At 52.4% G+C, this 17,721-nt stretch overlaps 1 protein-coding gene across 1 annotated transcript; it reads left to right on the forward strand.

Annotated features, from left to right (window-relative positions):
• Window positions 1-668: 668 nt before the first annotated feature.
• Window positions 669-8,148, forward strand: CIMAP1B (ciliary microtubule associated protein 1B). Its single transcript, XM_063133946.1, has 6 exons — window positions 669-786; window positions 1,060-1,263; window positions 1,898-1,999; window positions 6,442-6,563; window positions 7,032-7,172; window positions 7,922-8,148. The coding sequence occupies exons 1-6, from the start codon at window positions 678-680 to the stop codon at window positions 8,000-8,002; spliced, it is 759 nt and encodes a 252-aa protein (XP_062990016.1). The 5' UTR covers window positions 669-677; the 3' UTR covers window positions 8,003-8,148.
• The last annotated feature ends 9,573 nt before the right edge of the window (window positions 8,149-17,721 follow it).

Genomic DNA, 17,721 nt, shown 5'->3' on the forward strand with positions numbered 1-17,721 from the left:
TTTACGAGCACTATTTTTCTTCTTCTTCTGGCACCAGTTTTGGGGAACAGTTAATGTATACGAAACAAATGGCGTCCAAGTCCTGTGGCAAAATCAGGCCTCCTGAATTCATTTACACCCACCCACCCCTGTTGCTAAAGGGGATCGATGCATTATATAGAAACGTAAAGCACTTATCGAAGGAAGTACGTACAAATGGAAAGTACGACTAATTCTACCCCTAACCACCATCCCCGCTTTCCGCCAGCAAATGCCAGCCGGTATTAAAATGTTGTGCGATGCCTTTTTAAAACAACAGCAACAGCAGTTATTTCGTTGAGCTCAGGTTTTGGTGAGTGTTTAATTAATCAATCAATTAATTAATTAATTAATGCATGTCTATACTCTAGCCTATTTCAGCTTAAAGTTCTTCCTGCTGGTAACTAAGGCTTTGGATTTCAACTGTTTAGAATGGCAGCGGGGTGGGGTGGGGGAGACAATCCAACGATTGGAGGGCGGGGAGATACAGGTGAGGCCATCTGGGGAACCCCAAAGGGCTGGACTTGGGACCCCAAGAGAGCCAGGTTCTGCACCCATGGCTTAGACTCTGAGCCTTTCCTGTGCTGGACAATTGGCTGAATTCTGTCTCCTCCTGTTTCCTTTCAGATCAAGTAGAAGGATAGCGTTAAGAATTGGACATGTCCACAGATGTATGGGTGGGAAGCTGGCGACCCCACCGTCCCCGGGGACCTATCGCTGCCCTCTACAGCAGCCCGGGGCCCAAATACGGGCTCCCAACGAATGTCGGTGAGCGAATACCGAGAGTTGGGCTCTGGGCACGGGCCCGTTCCTGTGAGAGGGGCGCAAGAACCCATATTCCCTGCCCTAGCCCCAGCGTGTGCCATGCTTTCACCACGGAGGAGGCATTCACACCTTACAAAGAGCAGCTCTCTCCACCGGACTACAACCCCCGTCCTTCCCAGCCAGCACAGAAGGTGCCATCTCGCAGAAGGCTGCCTTACGGAACGCCTCTTCATCCTGTTTGCAACTCAAGACGCTCTCTCCTCTTCCTCCTTGCAGGCTATCCACAACATGACCCTTCTCGGTACCGTGCACCCGCGTACAGCTTTGGCACCCGCCGGTTCCAGGAGCAAGAGAGCTGCTCTCCCGGTCCGGGCTACCTGGTCCCACCCAACATGACCATGAGGGGCCGGGACGGGATTCCTGCGTACTCCATCTACGGACGCCCCCGGGACATTACGCCTTTTATGACTCCCGGGCCAGGTCAGACTTGGGCATTTTGATATGAGCAGGGGCTGAGCAGGGGGTTGGACTCGATGGCCTTGTAGGCCCCTTCCAACTCTGCTATTGTACGATTCTATGACGCACCTCCAGGATGCCATTCAGAGGGAGCTAAAAGACTGGTCTCCCCATTTTTCCTCTGAAAATAAAGGGGTACCAACAAGTAGGGGTGCGCAGAGTGGGTCTTCTCCACTCCGAAATTCAGGACAGAGCTCTGTTGAGGCAATTTTCTGCCCCAATTTTGGAGCGGCTCCCTTTACTCCACCATGCTTTGATTCAGGGACTTCCTTCGTCTGCAAGTTCTATATGTTTCATTATACAGCCACTAGATGGTGCTGTAGTATGGCGGAACAGGACTATTACACAAAGCTGATATAGCAGATTAAAGTTCCTTGCTGAATTTTCTCAGATCTTAAAAAAAAAATGAGATAAAGGTCAGTTAGCACGGGAGAGGCCCTGGAGGTTGACGATGTCATGTAAAGGACTTGCAAACATCCATGAGTAACCAATCTTGATGGCAGGATAAAAGCCTGGTGTGGAGAAAGTGTCAAAGTCTTGTGTCTGAAAATGCTTGGTGAGTCGGTGAATTCACCCTGACTCTCATTGCTTTCCACAGGTCGCTATTCCCCAGAGAAGGCCGGGAGGTGGGCCTACCCCTCCGCCCCCAACTACTCACTTGCTTCGCGGACGAAGGACTTTGAGAATGACCAGACGCCAGGTGAGAAAAAGAGAGAGAGAGAGACAAAGGCGCAACAGGATCCCAAGTGTGGCTTCCGTACTTCTATCTCTACGCTCCTTTCCCACTAAGTCAGGGATCCAGTACCTCAGTCCCGGGTCCAAATCCGACCCTCCGGGGCTCCCCAGTTGATCAAACCACCTTCCTCCAACCCCACCTTTCCCCAAACTATTGGCCATTTGGTGGTTTTCCATTTGTGCAGCTTATCCCCTTTCTAAATGGTCTAGAAAGAGGAAGAAGGCCATTTCCAACCGGTTGCAGGGCTTGGCTAGGGAGGTCCTGCTGGTCTCTCGTGAATGAAGGCAGCGTTTGTATCCCTTGTCCAGAGTTGCCCTCAGCAAGAGCCAACATGTGGCAAAAGCCCTTTCTAACGCTACACCGCGATGCTGTGTCACGTAGAGGTTTCAGCAAGCCCGTTGAGACCTTGCAAGTTAGAACTAGTTTGGAACGTCAGATGCTGTGCAAACTTCTCTCCGTCAGCATTCTCAGGGAAAGATTATTATTATTATTATTATTATTATTATTATTATTATTATTATTTATTTATTTATTTATATAGCACCATCAATGTACATGGTGCTGTACAGAGTAAAACAGTAAATAGCAAGACCCTGCCGCATAGGCTTACAATCTAATAAAATCATAATAAAACAATAAGGAGGGGAAGAGAATGCACCAAACAGGCACAGGGTAGAGTAAAACTAACAGTATAAAGTCAGAGCAAAATCAAGTTTTAAAAGCTTTAGGAAAATGAAAGGTTTTTAGCTGAGCTTTAAAAGCTGTGATTGAACTTGTAGTTCTCAAATGTTCTGGAAGAGCGTTCCAGGCGTAAGGGGCAGCGGAAGAAAATGGATGAAGCCGAGCAAGGGAAGTAGAGACCCTTGGGCAGGTGAGAAACATGGCATCAGAGGAGCGAAGAGCACGAGTGGGCAATAGTGTGAGATGCGAGAGGAGAGATAGGAAGGAGCTAGACAGTGAAAAGCTTTGTAGGTCAACAGAAGTTTATATTGGATTCTGAAGTGAATTGGAAGCCAATGAAGAGATTTCAGAAGTGGAGTAACATGGTCAGAGTGGCGAGCCAAGAAGATGATCTTAGCAGCCGAGTGGTGAACAGAAACCAACGGATTGATGTGAGAAGAAGGTTGCAGTAGTCCAACCGAGAAATAACCAGTGCATGAACAAGCGTCTTGGCAGAAGAGACAGACAAAAATGATCGAATCCTGGCAATATTATACAGGAAAAAACGACAGGATTTAGCTACTGTCTCAATATGAGGAATAAAGGAGAGCGAGGAATCAAATATAAAGCCAAGACTACGAGCTTCCTTGACTGGAGTAAGCGTAACATTATTGACAGTAAGAGAGAATGGGAGATGAGGAGAAGGTTTAGGAGGAAAAACAAGCAATTCAGTCTTTGCCATATTAAGTTTCAAACGACGATGAAGCAACCAAGCTGAGATATCTGAGAGACATGCCGAGATACGATCGTGAACATCAGGAGAAAGATTCACCTACCTCCCCCAGCCTTGAGATTGTAAGACTTCTCTGGGAAATGGATAAAGTGTTTAGAAAGGCAGGGGGAGGGTTGTTGCTGAAGGAGTCGCTCCTTCAGTCGCTCCTGTACAGCACCGTGTACACTGATGGTGCTATATAAATAAATAAATAATAATAATAGTAGCGTCATCTTGGTGGGCTGAGCAGTGCCACCCTGTCTGAACATGGCCCTCAACGGGCTTGCTGAAACCTTTTCCCGACAGGAGCATTGCCCAGTCATTTGTACCCATGCCAGCTCTGAAAGCAAGTCCAGGCTAGCAGTCAAGGACACAACCCGGGCCTTTGTGGTCCATGTATAACTTGCCACTGCAGGCTGACAGGTTATGATGTGGGTGGGAATCCAGGGTGGGATTCAGGTCAAGTCAGGCTACCTAGTCTTTTAAAGCAGGGGCGTGGAACCTCAGGTCTGTGGGCCAAATGCGGGCCACCTGGGGGTAGCACCCCAGCTAAGATGACCATGTGTAAAGGAGGACTGGGCTCCTGTATCTTTAACAGTTGTATTGAAAAGAGAAATTCAGCGGGTGAAATTCCCTCTTCATCATAGCAGTTAAAACTGCAGGAGCCCTGCCCTCTTGACCAGATACAAAAGAGGGCAGGGCTCCTGCAGCTCTAACTGTTGTGATGAAGAGGGAATTTCACCAGGTGCTGCCTGCATACAAATGACACCTGCTGAAATTCCCTTTTTAATACCACTGTTAAAGATACAGGAGCCTGGTCCTCCTTTCCATAGGGTCACCCTAATTCTGGCCTTCTAGGGTTCCCCAGAAAGCCACACCCCCTTTTCCCTGATGGCTGATTGTTTGGTGGCTTCCTGGTCTTTGTGCAGCCACCACCTGCCCACATTCTAAAAGACTGAAATGCCTCTCCTAGGCCTTAGTTACTGGCAAAAATGTGCTGGTGTTTTTGCTCCTCCCCCTTTTGCCTTGGCCCCGCCCACCCCTGGAATGTCAGCTCACCAGTGCTCCTCTGAAATTGAATTCGGCCCTTGGACCTCCAGAGGTTTGAATCCAGTCCTTCATGGCTGGCTGGGGGGATGGTGGGAATAGCAGGACTTTTGTGTCTAAAGGGAAGGTGCCATCAATGTCGCTAGAGAATTCCATCCATACAAAATAAAAAAGCACTTGATAATACGATGCAGAGATGCGTGTGTTAAATGTTTTGTCACTTGATGGGGTGGGGGGTGTTCTGTGGAGGAGGTCGTGCACTTGAGTTATTGGCTCTGTGCGTATTTCTAGATCTTGCCATGTTGTTGCATGGATCATGTTAGGTTGATAGCGGCAGCCTCGTGTCATCAGTGGGGGGCAGCCTTATCCCTCAGTGAGAATCCCACCCAGGGTGAGCATTGAATACGAGCCGAGTGGTGAAATGGTTCCGGCCAGAGCAAGATCACTGCATCTCCTGCTGCTGCTGCTGCCTTGGGTGTGGGTCTGCGTGTGCTGTGGAACAGCTGCCACAGCTTGGTGGCCAAGGCACCATTCAAGAACGACAGGGAGATGGGACGGAGAAGGCCTCTCTCCAACAGCACTCCTGTCTGTCAACCGTCCCTCATGTCACACCCTTTCATCATGTGACTCCTTTGCTGAGGGAACTGCACTGGCTGCCTATTGGCTAGGTTTAAGGTTTTGGTACTAGTGTACGAAGCCCTAAACAACTTGGGACCAGGATACCCGGGAGAGAGCGCCTTCTCCCCTACCAACCTGCCCAATCACTGAGGTTGTCAGAGGGCAGGCTCCTGGTGGTTCCAAGTGGACCTGTGGCCCAATTGGAATCCACCAGGAGAAGAGCCTTGAGTGTGGTGGCCCCTTCTCTGTGGAACTCCCTGCCCCTGGAGGTCAGGCAGGCGCCAAGACTAGGCTGCTTCAGGTGCCTCCTGAAAACCACTCTGTTTGAAGAAGCCTTCTCCAGCTGACCAGCCACCTTCTTTTCTGGTCCTTTATTTTAAATTGAACAATTTTAATTTGCTCTTTATCGTCTTTCTTTTTATCTTCGCTGCTCTGGAATCTTTTTTAGATATTGAGCGGTATAGAAATAATAATAATAATAATCTTTTGGGTGTAGTATGAATCATCATCATCATCATCTTTAGGGTGTAGTATGAATATGCCAATCACCATGCTAGTTGGGCAGGGGGATAGAAATTGCAGTCTAACGCAACTGGAGGGCATCAGGTTGGGGGAAGGCTGACCTGGCCGAAGGAGAGCTGCCTGGAGGGGCGGGGGCCTGGCTATAGCTCAGTAGGGCAGAAGGGCCCCTGCTCCGCATGCAGAAGGCCCCAGGTTCGATACCCGACATCTCCAGGTGGAGCTGGGAAAATCTACCTGATCCCCTGGAGAGCCATCGCTGCCAGCTAGAGTTGACAATACTGCGCCGGATGGACCATGGCTCTGGTTTTGGTAATGAGGCAGCTTCCGATAGGGTTCCTATGGGATTTGCGGACCCCTCCTCCTCCCCCTCCCCCTAGGGCAGCCTTCCTCAACCTGGGGCGCTCCAGATGTGTTGGACTGCATCAGTCCAACACATCTGGAGCGCCCCAGGTTGAGGAAGGCTGCCCTAGGGGAACCTCCTGCCTCTTGGTCTCACTGATGCCCTTTCAGGACGTTCCTTAGCTCCCCGGATGCTGGAGGCCTCGTCTCCGCCTCTCTCGCCCACGGCGCTTCTTTCCAGGGTTTGGGGAGCCAGAGGCCTCTGCTGGGTTTGCATGGAGCTTCTCCCAACTCCCCCACTACCAAACCTCTGTACGCTAGCTGGGGGTTATGGGATTTGTATTTCAACACATCTGGGCGCTGCCAGGCAGGGGAAGGCTGGTTTGGGCCATCCCATGTGGAGTCCCGATTTTTCTCTGAGCCCCTCCCCTTCTCTCCCCTCCTCTAGGGCCTGCAGCCTATGGGCTCCCTCCCATGCTTGGGCCCAGGGTGGTCAACAAGAACTCAGCCCCCAATTATTCAATTTTTGGACGCAGCACAATCGGCAGCTTCTACGAGGACCTCAGCAAGGTGAGCAGCAGCCCTGGCGAGTTTTTGACACCTAGGATGGGGGGTTGGACTAGATGGCCTTATAGGTCCCTTCCAACTCTACTATTCCATGATTCTATGATTCTTTAAGCCAACCACCAAGCCCTGGGCCGATTTGCCTGCATCTCAGATCCCAGGCAGCAAAACTTCGTGCCCTCAAGGAAAGACGGGCCGGCTTGCATACCGGAGTTCCACCCTCATCCCATTCCATGGCTTCCTTCTAAGCTTTCTGTTTCCAGCACTTGGACCCCCAACCAGGCCTGAGTAACACTGAGTAACGCTGTCCCTATTCCTGGCCTCCACGTGTTCAGAGGGCTTTAGGAAAGACAGCGGCAGAGAGGCACCCCAGGGGGCTGGGGCTGGGGCGGGGGCAGAGGTCCCAGCCTGGAGGTGCAGCAGCTCCTCCTGGGAACGCACTGCTGGTGACCCTTGGCCTTTCTTGTACGGCAGACTCCTGGACCCTGCAACTACCGCCTGGTGGACCCCAGCATCTACAAGTACCGCCAGCCTCAGTTCAGCATGCTGGCTCGCAACATGCCCCCCGGGGACAACACGGTGAAACCGGGCCCAGGAGCGTACAGTCCTGAGAAGGTGAGAAGGGGAGGGGCATCTGTAGCACACGTGTGTGTGTGTGTGTGTGTGTGTGTGTGTGTAGGAGGGGATGTCTTGCAGCAAAGATGTGACGATTATGGGCTGGTGGTGGTAGAAGAAGGGTCTCCCCTTGCATCAGAACTGGAGTGAGTCTCTTTAGCTTCATTAGCTTCCCTTCTTTGGAGGACCCAGCAGTGACCCTTACCTCTGCAAGCATTCACACACGTGCCGACAACTTTAGCGAACCCGTGAAATTCCTCCCAGCCACCCAGCGGTGCTCTCGGTAAAGACTAATCCACACATGACCTTGGTGGCATTGCTGACACGGCTCCAGGAGGGCTTGGATCCAGGCGCCCCGTGGGCCAAGCCAGTGCTGTGGGCCTCCTCCCATGCTCAGCAACTCCCTTGCCTCCGGTTTCTTGGCAGACGCCACAGCTGTTATAGAAGGCGCTGGGATAAGCCAACGGTCCAAGTTGCTCAGATGTCAAGCCTGAGTCATCTGAAAGTTGCGCTTAGGCTGGGTCCCAAGCAAGGCTCCCTGGCACCTAGGTGTCCCCACCACAGGACTAACTACATGAAGGGGGGCAGGTTAGGCCAGGGAATCTGCAACCCCCCTTGAGCTCCTTGGAGCAGAATGTGGCCTTGCTTTGCTCATCCTGGGATCTTTCATCGGAAGTCTCTCGGTGGGACTGAACCGGCTCTTCTCTGCATGGCGGTGACCTGCTTTTCTCCTCTCCTCTCCCTTGCAGTACGCCCAGAATCGTGGTTTGACCTTCGGGATCCGCCACTCGGACTACGTAGCTCCTCTCATCGTGGATGTGGTGGAATAAGCCGGCCCAATTGGCTGGGACGGGTTGGGCAAGAAATGTTCATTTGGAAACACTCACATCTCTCCACGCTTTGTGTGGTTGTTGCTGGCGGGGCTGGGGAGGGTTGGCAGCATCGAAGGCTTGGGAGGCTCCTCCCAGCCGGGGGCTCAAGGACCACCCGCCTCAGTCTCCTGCAGCCTCCTTAGAATCATAGAATCATAGAATAGTAGAGTTGGAAGGGGCCTATAAGGCCATCGAGTCCAACCCCCCTGCTCAATGCAGGAGGTTTGCGTCTCCTTTCCCCCGGATCCTTTGGCTAGATTGCCCTGGGGCTAAAAGAGAGTAGGGGCAGGTGGGCTGAGCCAGGGTGGGCTGCTCTAGGGAAAGAGGATCGAGCGACAGTGGGTGGAATGAGGTCCAAGGAGGCGAGGATTTCCCCTATTGATATCCCAGAGCTATTATCAGGGTTTTGCGTTCTCTGCACCCAGAAATGCTGGATTCTGCAACCTGTATAAATTATGCAAACTAAGCAAATTTACATACACTTTCCAAGTTGCATAATTTATTCTGCTTCTGTCAGTCAGTAGCCCCACCCTCTGGCATCCAGGACCCCTAATCCTCCAGTCTTCAGATACTTTCACAACCATCATGGCTAGGAGCTTGGCACTTTTTCCAAATGGAAACTGAGATTCTTCGGACGCTAAAGTCTGTGCCCAAGACCAAACGCTGCACTTTGACTGTGCCTGTGCACAATCGCAGCCGGCACAGGGCTCTGGCTAGAAATCTGGTCCCACTGTGCAGTTGTCACTGCATATTAGACAACAGAGTTTGCAGAGCTGGAGCTAGAAGGCGTTCCGGTCTCGTTCAGCCTGCGGCATTAAGGTTCTACTGAAACATCTCCGTTGGCTGACGTTTTCCTTGCAAGCTTTCGACAGAGGAAATTTTGCAATCCTGCTGAGAGGCTGATTCCATTGATGATGGGCAGAGAAGTATCCGCACTGGTGTGTTGCAGCAAAACCAGCAAAGAGTCTTGTGGCACCTGTAAGGCTCACACATTTATTCTGCCAGGAGCTTTCGCAGACACTGTCCTCTTCATCAGATGCTGAGGTGTTCTTCCTGAGGAGGAGAGCTTTCTGATGTTCAGCCTAAATTTACCTTCCATTCTTTGCAGCTGGGATGGGGTGGACCTGCTTGAGTGGTGGTGGGGGGAAGGGGAGTTAGCAATGAGCCGGATCTTGCCTGTGGGTTTTGCTCATTTTGGGGACTGGCAGCAATCTAGAATCAGATTTTGGCAAAAGTAATAGAACCTGGTGGGGTCCTGGAGGCATCAGCAATCTTGCTGGCTGTGCCATGCAGGACCTGGGGCTTCCTGCCTGTTATAGCCCAGTCTGCTCATCCTAGGAGTCCCTGAAGTTGCTGTTGTGTTTCTTAGAAGGCTCCTGCTTTCGATGGGAGACAAATGCTAGGTAAAATTGAGGGGAGACATGAGAGCACTCTTCAAATACTCGAAAGGTTGTCACACAGAGGAGGGCCAGGATCTCTTCTCGATCCTCCCAGAGTGCAGGACACGGAATAACGGGCTCAAGTTACAGGAAGCCAGATTCCGGCTGGACATCAGGAAAAACTTCCTGACTGTTAGAGCAGTACGACAATGGAACCAGTTCCCTAGGGAGGTGGTGCGCTCTCCCACACTAGAGGCCTTCAAGAGGCAGCTGGACAACCCTCTGTCAGGGATGCTTTAGGGTGGATTCCTGCATTGAGCAGGGGGTTGGACTCGATGGCCTTGTAGGCCCCTTCCAACTCTGCTATTCTAGGATTCTAGGATTCTATGAAGGCAGTTGGCCTCTGCATGGCAGTTGCTGGGAATACACCCAGGAGAGTGCTGTTGCTCACCCGTCCTGCTTGTGAGCTTCCCAGAGACACCTGGTTGGCTACTATGTGAACAGAGTCCTGGGGCAGATCCGCACGTCGGCCCCAGAGCGCATTTATGCGACCCCAGGGCACCCCGAAAACGATAGTCTGTACTTGCCTGTAAAAAGAAACGAGGAAGAGATGCCGACGCCACCCAGCTTCCTGCTCCCCGGCTGGGACGGAGAGCTGGGTGGAGAGCGGAAAAAGCTCTCTACCTCGCCTCCTTCAAAAAGAGCTCTCTGAGCCGGCCGGGGAGCAGGAAGCTGGGTGGCGTCGGCGGCGTCATCATCGTCATCTCTTCCTCGTTTCTTTTTACAGGCAAGTACAGACTATCGTTTTCGGGGTGCCCTGGGGTCGCATAAATGCGCTCTGGGGCCGACGTGCGGATCCGCCCCTGGACTAGCCAGGCCTCTGGTCTGATCCAGCTGGGCTTGTCTCGTGTCAAGCCAGCTGGATTCCATTGACTCCCGGTCTGGGCTGGTGTTTTTTCTGCTGTATAAAAGAGAAGTCTGCGTCCGTCACTTTGCAACCATTGCGTCTCTTCCCATCCTCATTGGAAACAGTGAACAGCTATTCCAAGTCCCTTTTTGTTATGGAGATCTTTCTTTTTAAAAAAAACATCTCTCCTCCAACATTTCTCCTCTCTCTCTCAACCCCACCCCACCCCTTCCATCCAAGAGCGGAAATGAATTTGGTTCGCAGGGAGGGGTATCTCAAAGGCATTTTCGTAATTACTAGCTGTACCCGGCGTAACATACGCCGATGTCGCATATCTAAAAGTTTATTGATTAAATATCATTGTGGGGGTGTGGGCTGCTTGGACACCGCCGATACAGTGCCGTCTGGCAGACCTGGGGGGCAGGGGAGCAGGTGTCCCCCTCTCCCCAGGGTTCCTGTCAGCCTTGGGCCGCCCGCCCAGCTCGCATGAGATTAGGCCGGGGCCGGGGCTCGCAGCAGGTGAGCGGCCACCCACCTGGCCACCAAGGGCCCTGGCCGTGCCTCGCTCATGCTCCGGACTGTGGCGCTGCCCCCTTCATGGGGGGGCGGGGGGAGCAAAGAGGCAGAAAGGAGGGGGTAGGATTACCTTGGAAAGCCCAGAGGAGTCAGGCGAGGGGCTTAGCAACCTGTATCAGCTGAAACCTTTACGGAAACATACCTAAGCGTTATATATAGATAGATTTCCAAAAGTGAGGATTTGTATTCACCCAATGTAACGTTTTTTCTCCTAATATGCCCAGTTATGGAGGTCTTTTCATTTAAGGACGTGAAAAATAAATTTAGGGTCCATTCCTATGCGGGTACAGCTGCTCAGCCTACGGCTTAAGGGCGCTCCCTCTTCCCTCCCCCTCCCATCTCGTGCCTGCACTGCAGCCCCCTCTGCAGCAGATGCAACAGGAGAGCGGAGCGCGCGCCCCACCTCTCCACCTGGGGACCACCGGCCTTAAGTGCGCGTAGCCCTGCTCTAGATTGCACAGAGAGAGATGCATGGTGCATGGAGTGGGATCATTGCAGCCCAAGGTGTAAAGGTATTGATTGAACAAGTCGACGCTTCATATTATTCCTTTTGCAAGACATGATGTCTGTGTTCTGAGAGTATTTATCCCCCCAAACGTGAATTTTGAAAGGCGCCGTTTGAATGTAGAGGCCACCATCTGTGCGCCGACCAGCCCAGAAGCGATCTAGATGAACCTCTCCAGCCCAAATAGCCTCCGTCAGCCTTTCCCGCCTGGCGCCCCTCCAGATGTGGCTGAGTGAGAGGGAATAGCACCAATGGAAGTTGGAGAGAAAGGAGAGGCAGGCGCCGGGGCTGTGGCTGATGTACAATGAACTATTTTATTGTTTCGAAATTTAAAATGGTTCATTTTAAATTTGGAAACAATAAAAAGTTAATTGTACATCAGCCACAGCCCCGGCGCCTGCCTCTCCTTTCTCTCCAACCAGCCCCTCCAGATGTGCTGGACTACAGTCCCCTCATCATTCCTGCATGATGGGAGTTGCAGTCCAACACATCTGGCAGGCACCCAGATGGGGAAGGCTGGCTTGTGCTAGCCAAGTGACATGTCAGATCCCCCTCTGGGCTAAAGGGGCCAGGATCCATCCTGCCTGGAGAGTTCACATCCCCTGGATAGGGTGACGGGTCCCAGCCCCACCCACTCCGATGCTTGCAACCATCCTGAAGCTGGTGGCGGTTTGCCGTGTGTGTGTGTGTGTGTGTGTGTGTGTGTGTGTGTGTGTGTGTGTGTGTGTGTCGGTGCTGTATCTTACCTCCTGCCCCAAAGACTGTGCACAAGTTGCTGTTGGTTTGATGTATCATTCTCCCTTCACCGATTAAAAAGGAGTGATGCCTGCAAAGCACTTTGCAAAGTGGGAAATAAACAAAAAAACCTCTCGGCTGTTTGTGGGTTATTGCTGGCCCACGGGCTCATTACACACATCCTGGCCGGTGGAGGTGTTTCCTTCTCCTTCTCTCCCCCTCTCCCTCTCCCGGATCCCACCCCCTCCTCTCCCAAAGACACCACAAGTGCTTTGGGGGCTGCCAGGCTCTGCTTGCAAAGGAGAGTCCAGACCCACTTTGTTCTTGCAACCCCACAGGCACATCCTGCTCCCCTCTCCGTCCCCTCAATAGGCACGGGGGCGGCCCCCTTTGCATGCGTGTTACAGACGCAGCACCTGGGCTGTAAGAAAAGAAGGCAACCCTACCTGGCTGTGCTTTGGCATGCAAGCTCAACACTTGGGAAGGTGAGGCTACCGGCCAGGGCTGCACACTTTGCACAGCGTTTCCAGGGCATCCAGTGTCCAGGATTATTCTTATTCAGAAGTTGTTGAAATTTGGCTCTGACTCTGGAAGGAAAGTACAGTGTTAACTTTGCCAATTTCTTCGCTGACCTTCACAACTGTCCTTTGAATGGAGTGGTATGCACACACAACCCTTCCCCCTCCCCCTGGCAAATTGACATGCTGTGAAAAGTTCCACCAGCTTTTTTCTGCTCATCAGGTGGCTGCTAAAACTACAAGAACAGGTCAAGCGACCACCCACCCACCCCGGTCTGCCACCCCACAGTCAGCTGTAAACAAGGGGAGACATGAGAGCACTCTTCAAATACTGAAAATGTTGCCACACAGAGGAGGGCCGGGATCTCTTCTCGATCCTCCCAGAGTGCAGGACACGGAATAACGGGCTCAAGTTAAAGGAAGCCAGATTCCGGCTGGACATCAGGAAAAACGTCCTGACTGTTAGAGCAGTACGACAATGGAACCAGTTGCCTGGTGAGGTTGCAGGCTCTCCCACACTAGAGGCCTTCAAGAGGCAGCTGGACAAGCATCTGTCAAGGATGCTGTAGGGTGGATTCCTGCGTTGAGCAGGGGTTGGACTCGATGGCCTTGTAGGCCCCTTCCAACTCTGCTATTCTATGATTCTATAAGGAGCCATCCTGCCTATAATCAATCTCCAAAGCTATTTCCAGTCCCAGCAGTCCCAGGAGTCAAAGGAAGGCATCTTTGGAGAGTGTGGGGCAGAACCCATCAGCACCATTTCCTTGAAATAAGAAAGGACTGAGCTCTCTTTTGGAGCAGCCCCAAAACCCCTGCCCCAGACCTAGGGGTGGGTATCTCTATACCACATCACTTTTTATTTATTTATTACATTTATATACCGCCCCACAGCCAAAGCTCTCTGGGCGGTTTACAACAATTAAACTTTGCAGCTGATGTGGTATAGAGGTGGTGGGCTCTCCCACCCTAGAGGCCTTCAAGAGGCAGCTGGAGAACCATCTGTCAGGGATGCTTTAGGGTGGATTCCTGCACTGAGCAGGGGGTTGGACTCGATGGCCTTGGAGGCCCCTTCCAACTCTGCTGTTCTATGATTCCCTCAAACCCCTGCAGCATCGCAGCTGTGGGGCAGGAATAATACATTCAAATGGCAGGAGGGAGCATGGGCTGTCTGGCCAAGTAACTGCAGCACCAGTGGCCAGTCAGCTCAGCAAGCCCACCCTCCGCCCCCTGCCCTGCCTTCCCGTGCTTACCTGAATTTACCCTGGGACTTTCACCCACCCCCAGCAACACCCAGTGACTGAACCTGCACTGAGGCCACCACTGGCAGACAGAGGAACAGCACTGAGCTTGGAGCAACAGCAACAAAATCATGGTAAAATCACGCTGCAAAAAAAGAGAGAGCAGTTTTTCGGGTAGAAGCCCAATGTGGCTGCGAGATGGGGGCAGCGTCATATAAACTGCGCAGCCCCGATAGGGTAAGCAGACTGTATAGACACTTCTTTGGGCTCCAAGCTTGTCCCTCTGCCTCACGGGCCCATTTGTGCAATGCAGTGCTGGAGCTGACCAAGCCAACCATACGTGCCTCTCCCCATATGGACTACTATTGAGTAACGTCTGGAACACACCAGGACCGGTGCTAGACTATTTTGCACCCTAGGCAGGTGAGCTGCTTTCACCCACCCACCCCCATGTACCTGGGCACGGGGTGCCATATCCCCCGCCCAGCCGAAGCGAAGCCAGGATGCTGGGGGGGGGGGGGCTGGCGGGCAGGCAACTTCAGAACGATGCACCCAGCCGGAAGCCACTCTGATAGAGCAACTTCCGGGCGCGCCGTTCCGAAGCCACCCGCCCACCCCCGTACCCCAGCGTTCTGGCTTCACTTCGGTGCCCACCCAGCCGAAGTGAAGCCAGAATGCTGGAGTGGGGGGAGGGCGGGCGTGGCTTTGCTTCAGCTGGGTGGGTGCCCAGCCAAAGCGAAGCCAGGATGCTGGGGCGGGCGGGCAGCTTCGGAACGGTGCACCCGGAAGCCGCCCTCTCAGAGCTGCTGTGGGAGAGCGGCTTCCAGGTCCGGCGTTCGGCGCCTCCTTACTTTGGCGCGCTAGGTGGCCGCCTGAGTGGCCTCTATGGTAGCGCCGGCCCTGGAACAGACAGTGGCCTCCCCCATCCTGATGCTAACTGGAAATGCCCGTTCAAAGCTGGTGCCCCGCCACTGACCTTCAGCCTCTCCCCCTCGGAAATCAACAACCGGGGCCGGTGTAATCATTGATGGGGCAGATTAATCAGCAGCCCAAACCCAAGGCGATCCAAGCACGGGCCTAAGGGATTAGAAGCCAGAGGCTGATCAGGGCAGGAGATCATAGCCAGGGCACTGGGCAAAGGAGATGCTCCCTTGGTGGTGGTGGGGGGGGGACAAGACAAGCACCACCGCTGTCCAGGTGGGAGCAGGAGGCAGGTGAACGAGCAGGTTGCAAGGGTGAAGGAGAGAAGCAGCTCCCCGGGTGGGGCGGGGAGGGCTTGGGAAACAGAGGTTTTATTAACCCTTAAGCCTCCCAGTTGACTAGTCTGGAAAGACGTGGAGCTTATGAAGAGGAAACCACCAGAAAGAAAAGCAGAGCGCGACGGCTCACTTTTGCCGCCAGGGCTGCTAGCCAGGACAGCCAGGCAGCCGTGGGCCTAAACGTCTGGAGGGCGCAGGTTGGCTTGCTCTGTAGCCCTAAGTGGAGCACGTCCCCCTTTGACTGGCCCTCTTTCTGTCCCTTTAACAGCAGCCTGCCTGGCCTATGCAGCTCTTGCTGATCAGGTTTCCCCATCTGCATGTGAGTAAAGGCCCTGGGGTGGGGGTGGGGGTAGGGTGACCATATGAAAAGGAGGACAGGGCTCCTGTATCTTTAACACTAATGTAGGAAAGGGAATTTCAGCAGGTGTCAATTGAAGTGAGTGAAATTCTCTCTTCATCACAACAGATAAAGCTACACTAGCTATAGTAGAGTGGCCAGATACAAAGGAAGGCAGGGCTTCTGCAGCTTTAACTGTTGTGATGAAGAGGGAATTTCACCCTCTTCAACTGACACCTGCTGAAATTCCCTTTCCTACATTACTGTTAAAGATACAGGAGCCCTGTCCTCCTTTTCATATGGTCACCCTAGGTGGGGGCAGGTTGCTCTTCAAGGCACAGGAGCAGAGCTAGTACCAAAAAGAAGCTGGCAACCCCCACTGAGGAAGGAGAGGAACGGGGACAGTCACTCTGGAACGTTTTGAGCCAACGAGGTGAGGGCAAACGAAGTAGCCAAGCTAGAAACATTAAGAACATCAGAAGAGCCCTGAGGCTGGATCAGACCAAGGGTCCATCTAGTCCAGCACTGTGTTCACACAGGGGCCAACCAGCCATCGGCCAGGGACCCACAAGCAGGACACGGGGCAACAGCACCCTCCCGCCCATGTTCCCCAGCAACTGATGCACACTGGCTTACTGCCTCAAATACTGGAGGTAGCACACAATTCTTCCTGGCCAGCTGAGAAGAGAGGCAGAAGCAAAGGGAGCCCCACAAATGCTGCTGCCTTCTCTTTTCCGCCTTGTGGCTCCCCTGGCTCACAGAGCAGTGTGTCACTGGCTCATTTACAGATTTTCATATACTGCTCTCTCTCTCTAACAACATTCCTGAGCAAAAAAAAGAAAAAGGGATTGAAGTCCAGAGGCGGGCAACCAGGATGATGAGGGGTCTGGAAACAAAGCCCTATGAAGAGAAACTGAAAGAACTGGAGAAGAGAAGGTTGAGGGGAGACATGACAGCACTCTTTAAATACTTAAAAGGTTGTCACACAGAGGAGGGCCAGGATCTCTTCTCGATCCTCCCAGAGTGCAGGACACGGAATAATGGGCTCAAGTTAAAGGAAGCCAGATTCCAGCTGGACATCAGGAAAAACTTCCTGACTGTTAGAGCAGTACGACAATGGAACCAGTGACCTAGGGAGGTGGTGGGCTCTCCCACACTAGAGGCCTTCAAGAGGCAGCTGGACAAGCATCTGTCAGGGATGGATTCCTGCCTTGAGCAGGGGGTTGGACTCGATGGCCTTGTAGGCCCCTTCCAACTCTGCTATCCTATGATTCTATGACTCTATGAAACACAAAATAATCATATTTAAAATCAGAGTGTCATCAGACCAGCATTTTATTGCACGCAAGCTACTGCCCACTTATGGATGTTTCTGTATCCTTTAGACAACCTTGTCCGCTTCCTGCATGCCTCCCAGTCCTTCCTGCCTGTTTTCCATCACAAAACACCCCCCTTTTAATCTGACTTTAAAAAAAAACACGGAATGTGCTGCCATCTCCTGCTGTTTGCACGATAAGCACCCCTGAATGGTCCACGTGATTTTTGTTTAATTCCTCGTTCTTCTCCTGGTAGAAAGAGGAAGTATTGTGTGACAGGAGCAGGGGTGGAGAAACGACAGTAGGGAACCACGATTTCCCCCCATCTGATGACGCTCTCAGATTGTGACAAACAACCACGCAAACGCACGGTCAGTCAAAGAAGGCTTGTTCGAATTAAACTCTCGTCAGCAGGTACGGAAAACAAAGCAAAGTAATTGCTTGCCTGACTTCAATTAGCTGGGAGTTCCATAGAGGGGGAGCCAAAACACCAGGGGGTCTCCCCCAAATGGACTCCAGATGGACCAGAGGTCCATGTAGAAGACCCACCAGGGGTGCCTGTTCTGATGACCTCAGTGACCAGGCAGGCTGATCCAGAAGAATGTGCTCCCCCAAAGTGTTTTGACTCGAAGTGAGGCAGGTGGCTACTAGGAGGAGGGCCTTCTCCACTGTGGCACCCCGGTTGTGGAATGAGCTCCCCAGAGAGGTCCGCCTGGCGCCTACACTGTACTCCTTTCGTCGCCAGCTGAAGACCTTTTTATTCTCTCAATATTTTAACACTTAATTTTAACTTAAATTTAAATTTTACTGTATTAACTCTGTGTTTTAATCTTATATCAATTTTGCTGCGTGGTTTTTATCCTGGTTGTGCTTTTTATACTGTATTTTGTAATTGTGCTTTTAACAT

The sequence above is a fragment of the Elgaria multicarinata genome, chromosome 9 (assembly GCF_023053635.1).
Source record: "Elgaria multicarinata webbii isolate HBS135686 ecotype San Diego chromosome 9, rElgMul1.1.pri, whole genome shotgun sequence".
Classification (NCBI taxonomy): domain Eukaryota; kingdom Metazoa; phylum Chordata; class Lepidosauria; order Squamata; family Anguidae; genus Elgaria; species Elgaria multicarinata.

What these genes read in the sequence shown, in the direction of transcription:
- CIMAP1B (XM_063133946.1), top strand. Translation starts at nt 678, where the DNA reads ATGTCCACAGATGTATGGGTGGGAAGCTGGCGACCCCACCGTCCCCGG. An exon ending in TCTACGAGGACCTCAGCAAG is followed by an intron (nt 6,564 to 7,031) that starts GTGAGCAGCAGC and finishes CTTGTACGGCAG; the next exon opens with ACTCCTGGACCCTGCAACTA. An exon ending in GAGCGTACAGTCCTGAGAAG is followed by an intron (nt 7,173 to 7,921) that starts GTGAGAAGGGGA and finishes TCTCCCTTGCAG; the next exon opens with TACGCCCAGAATCGTGGTTT.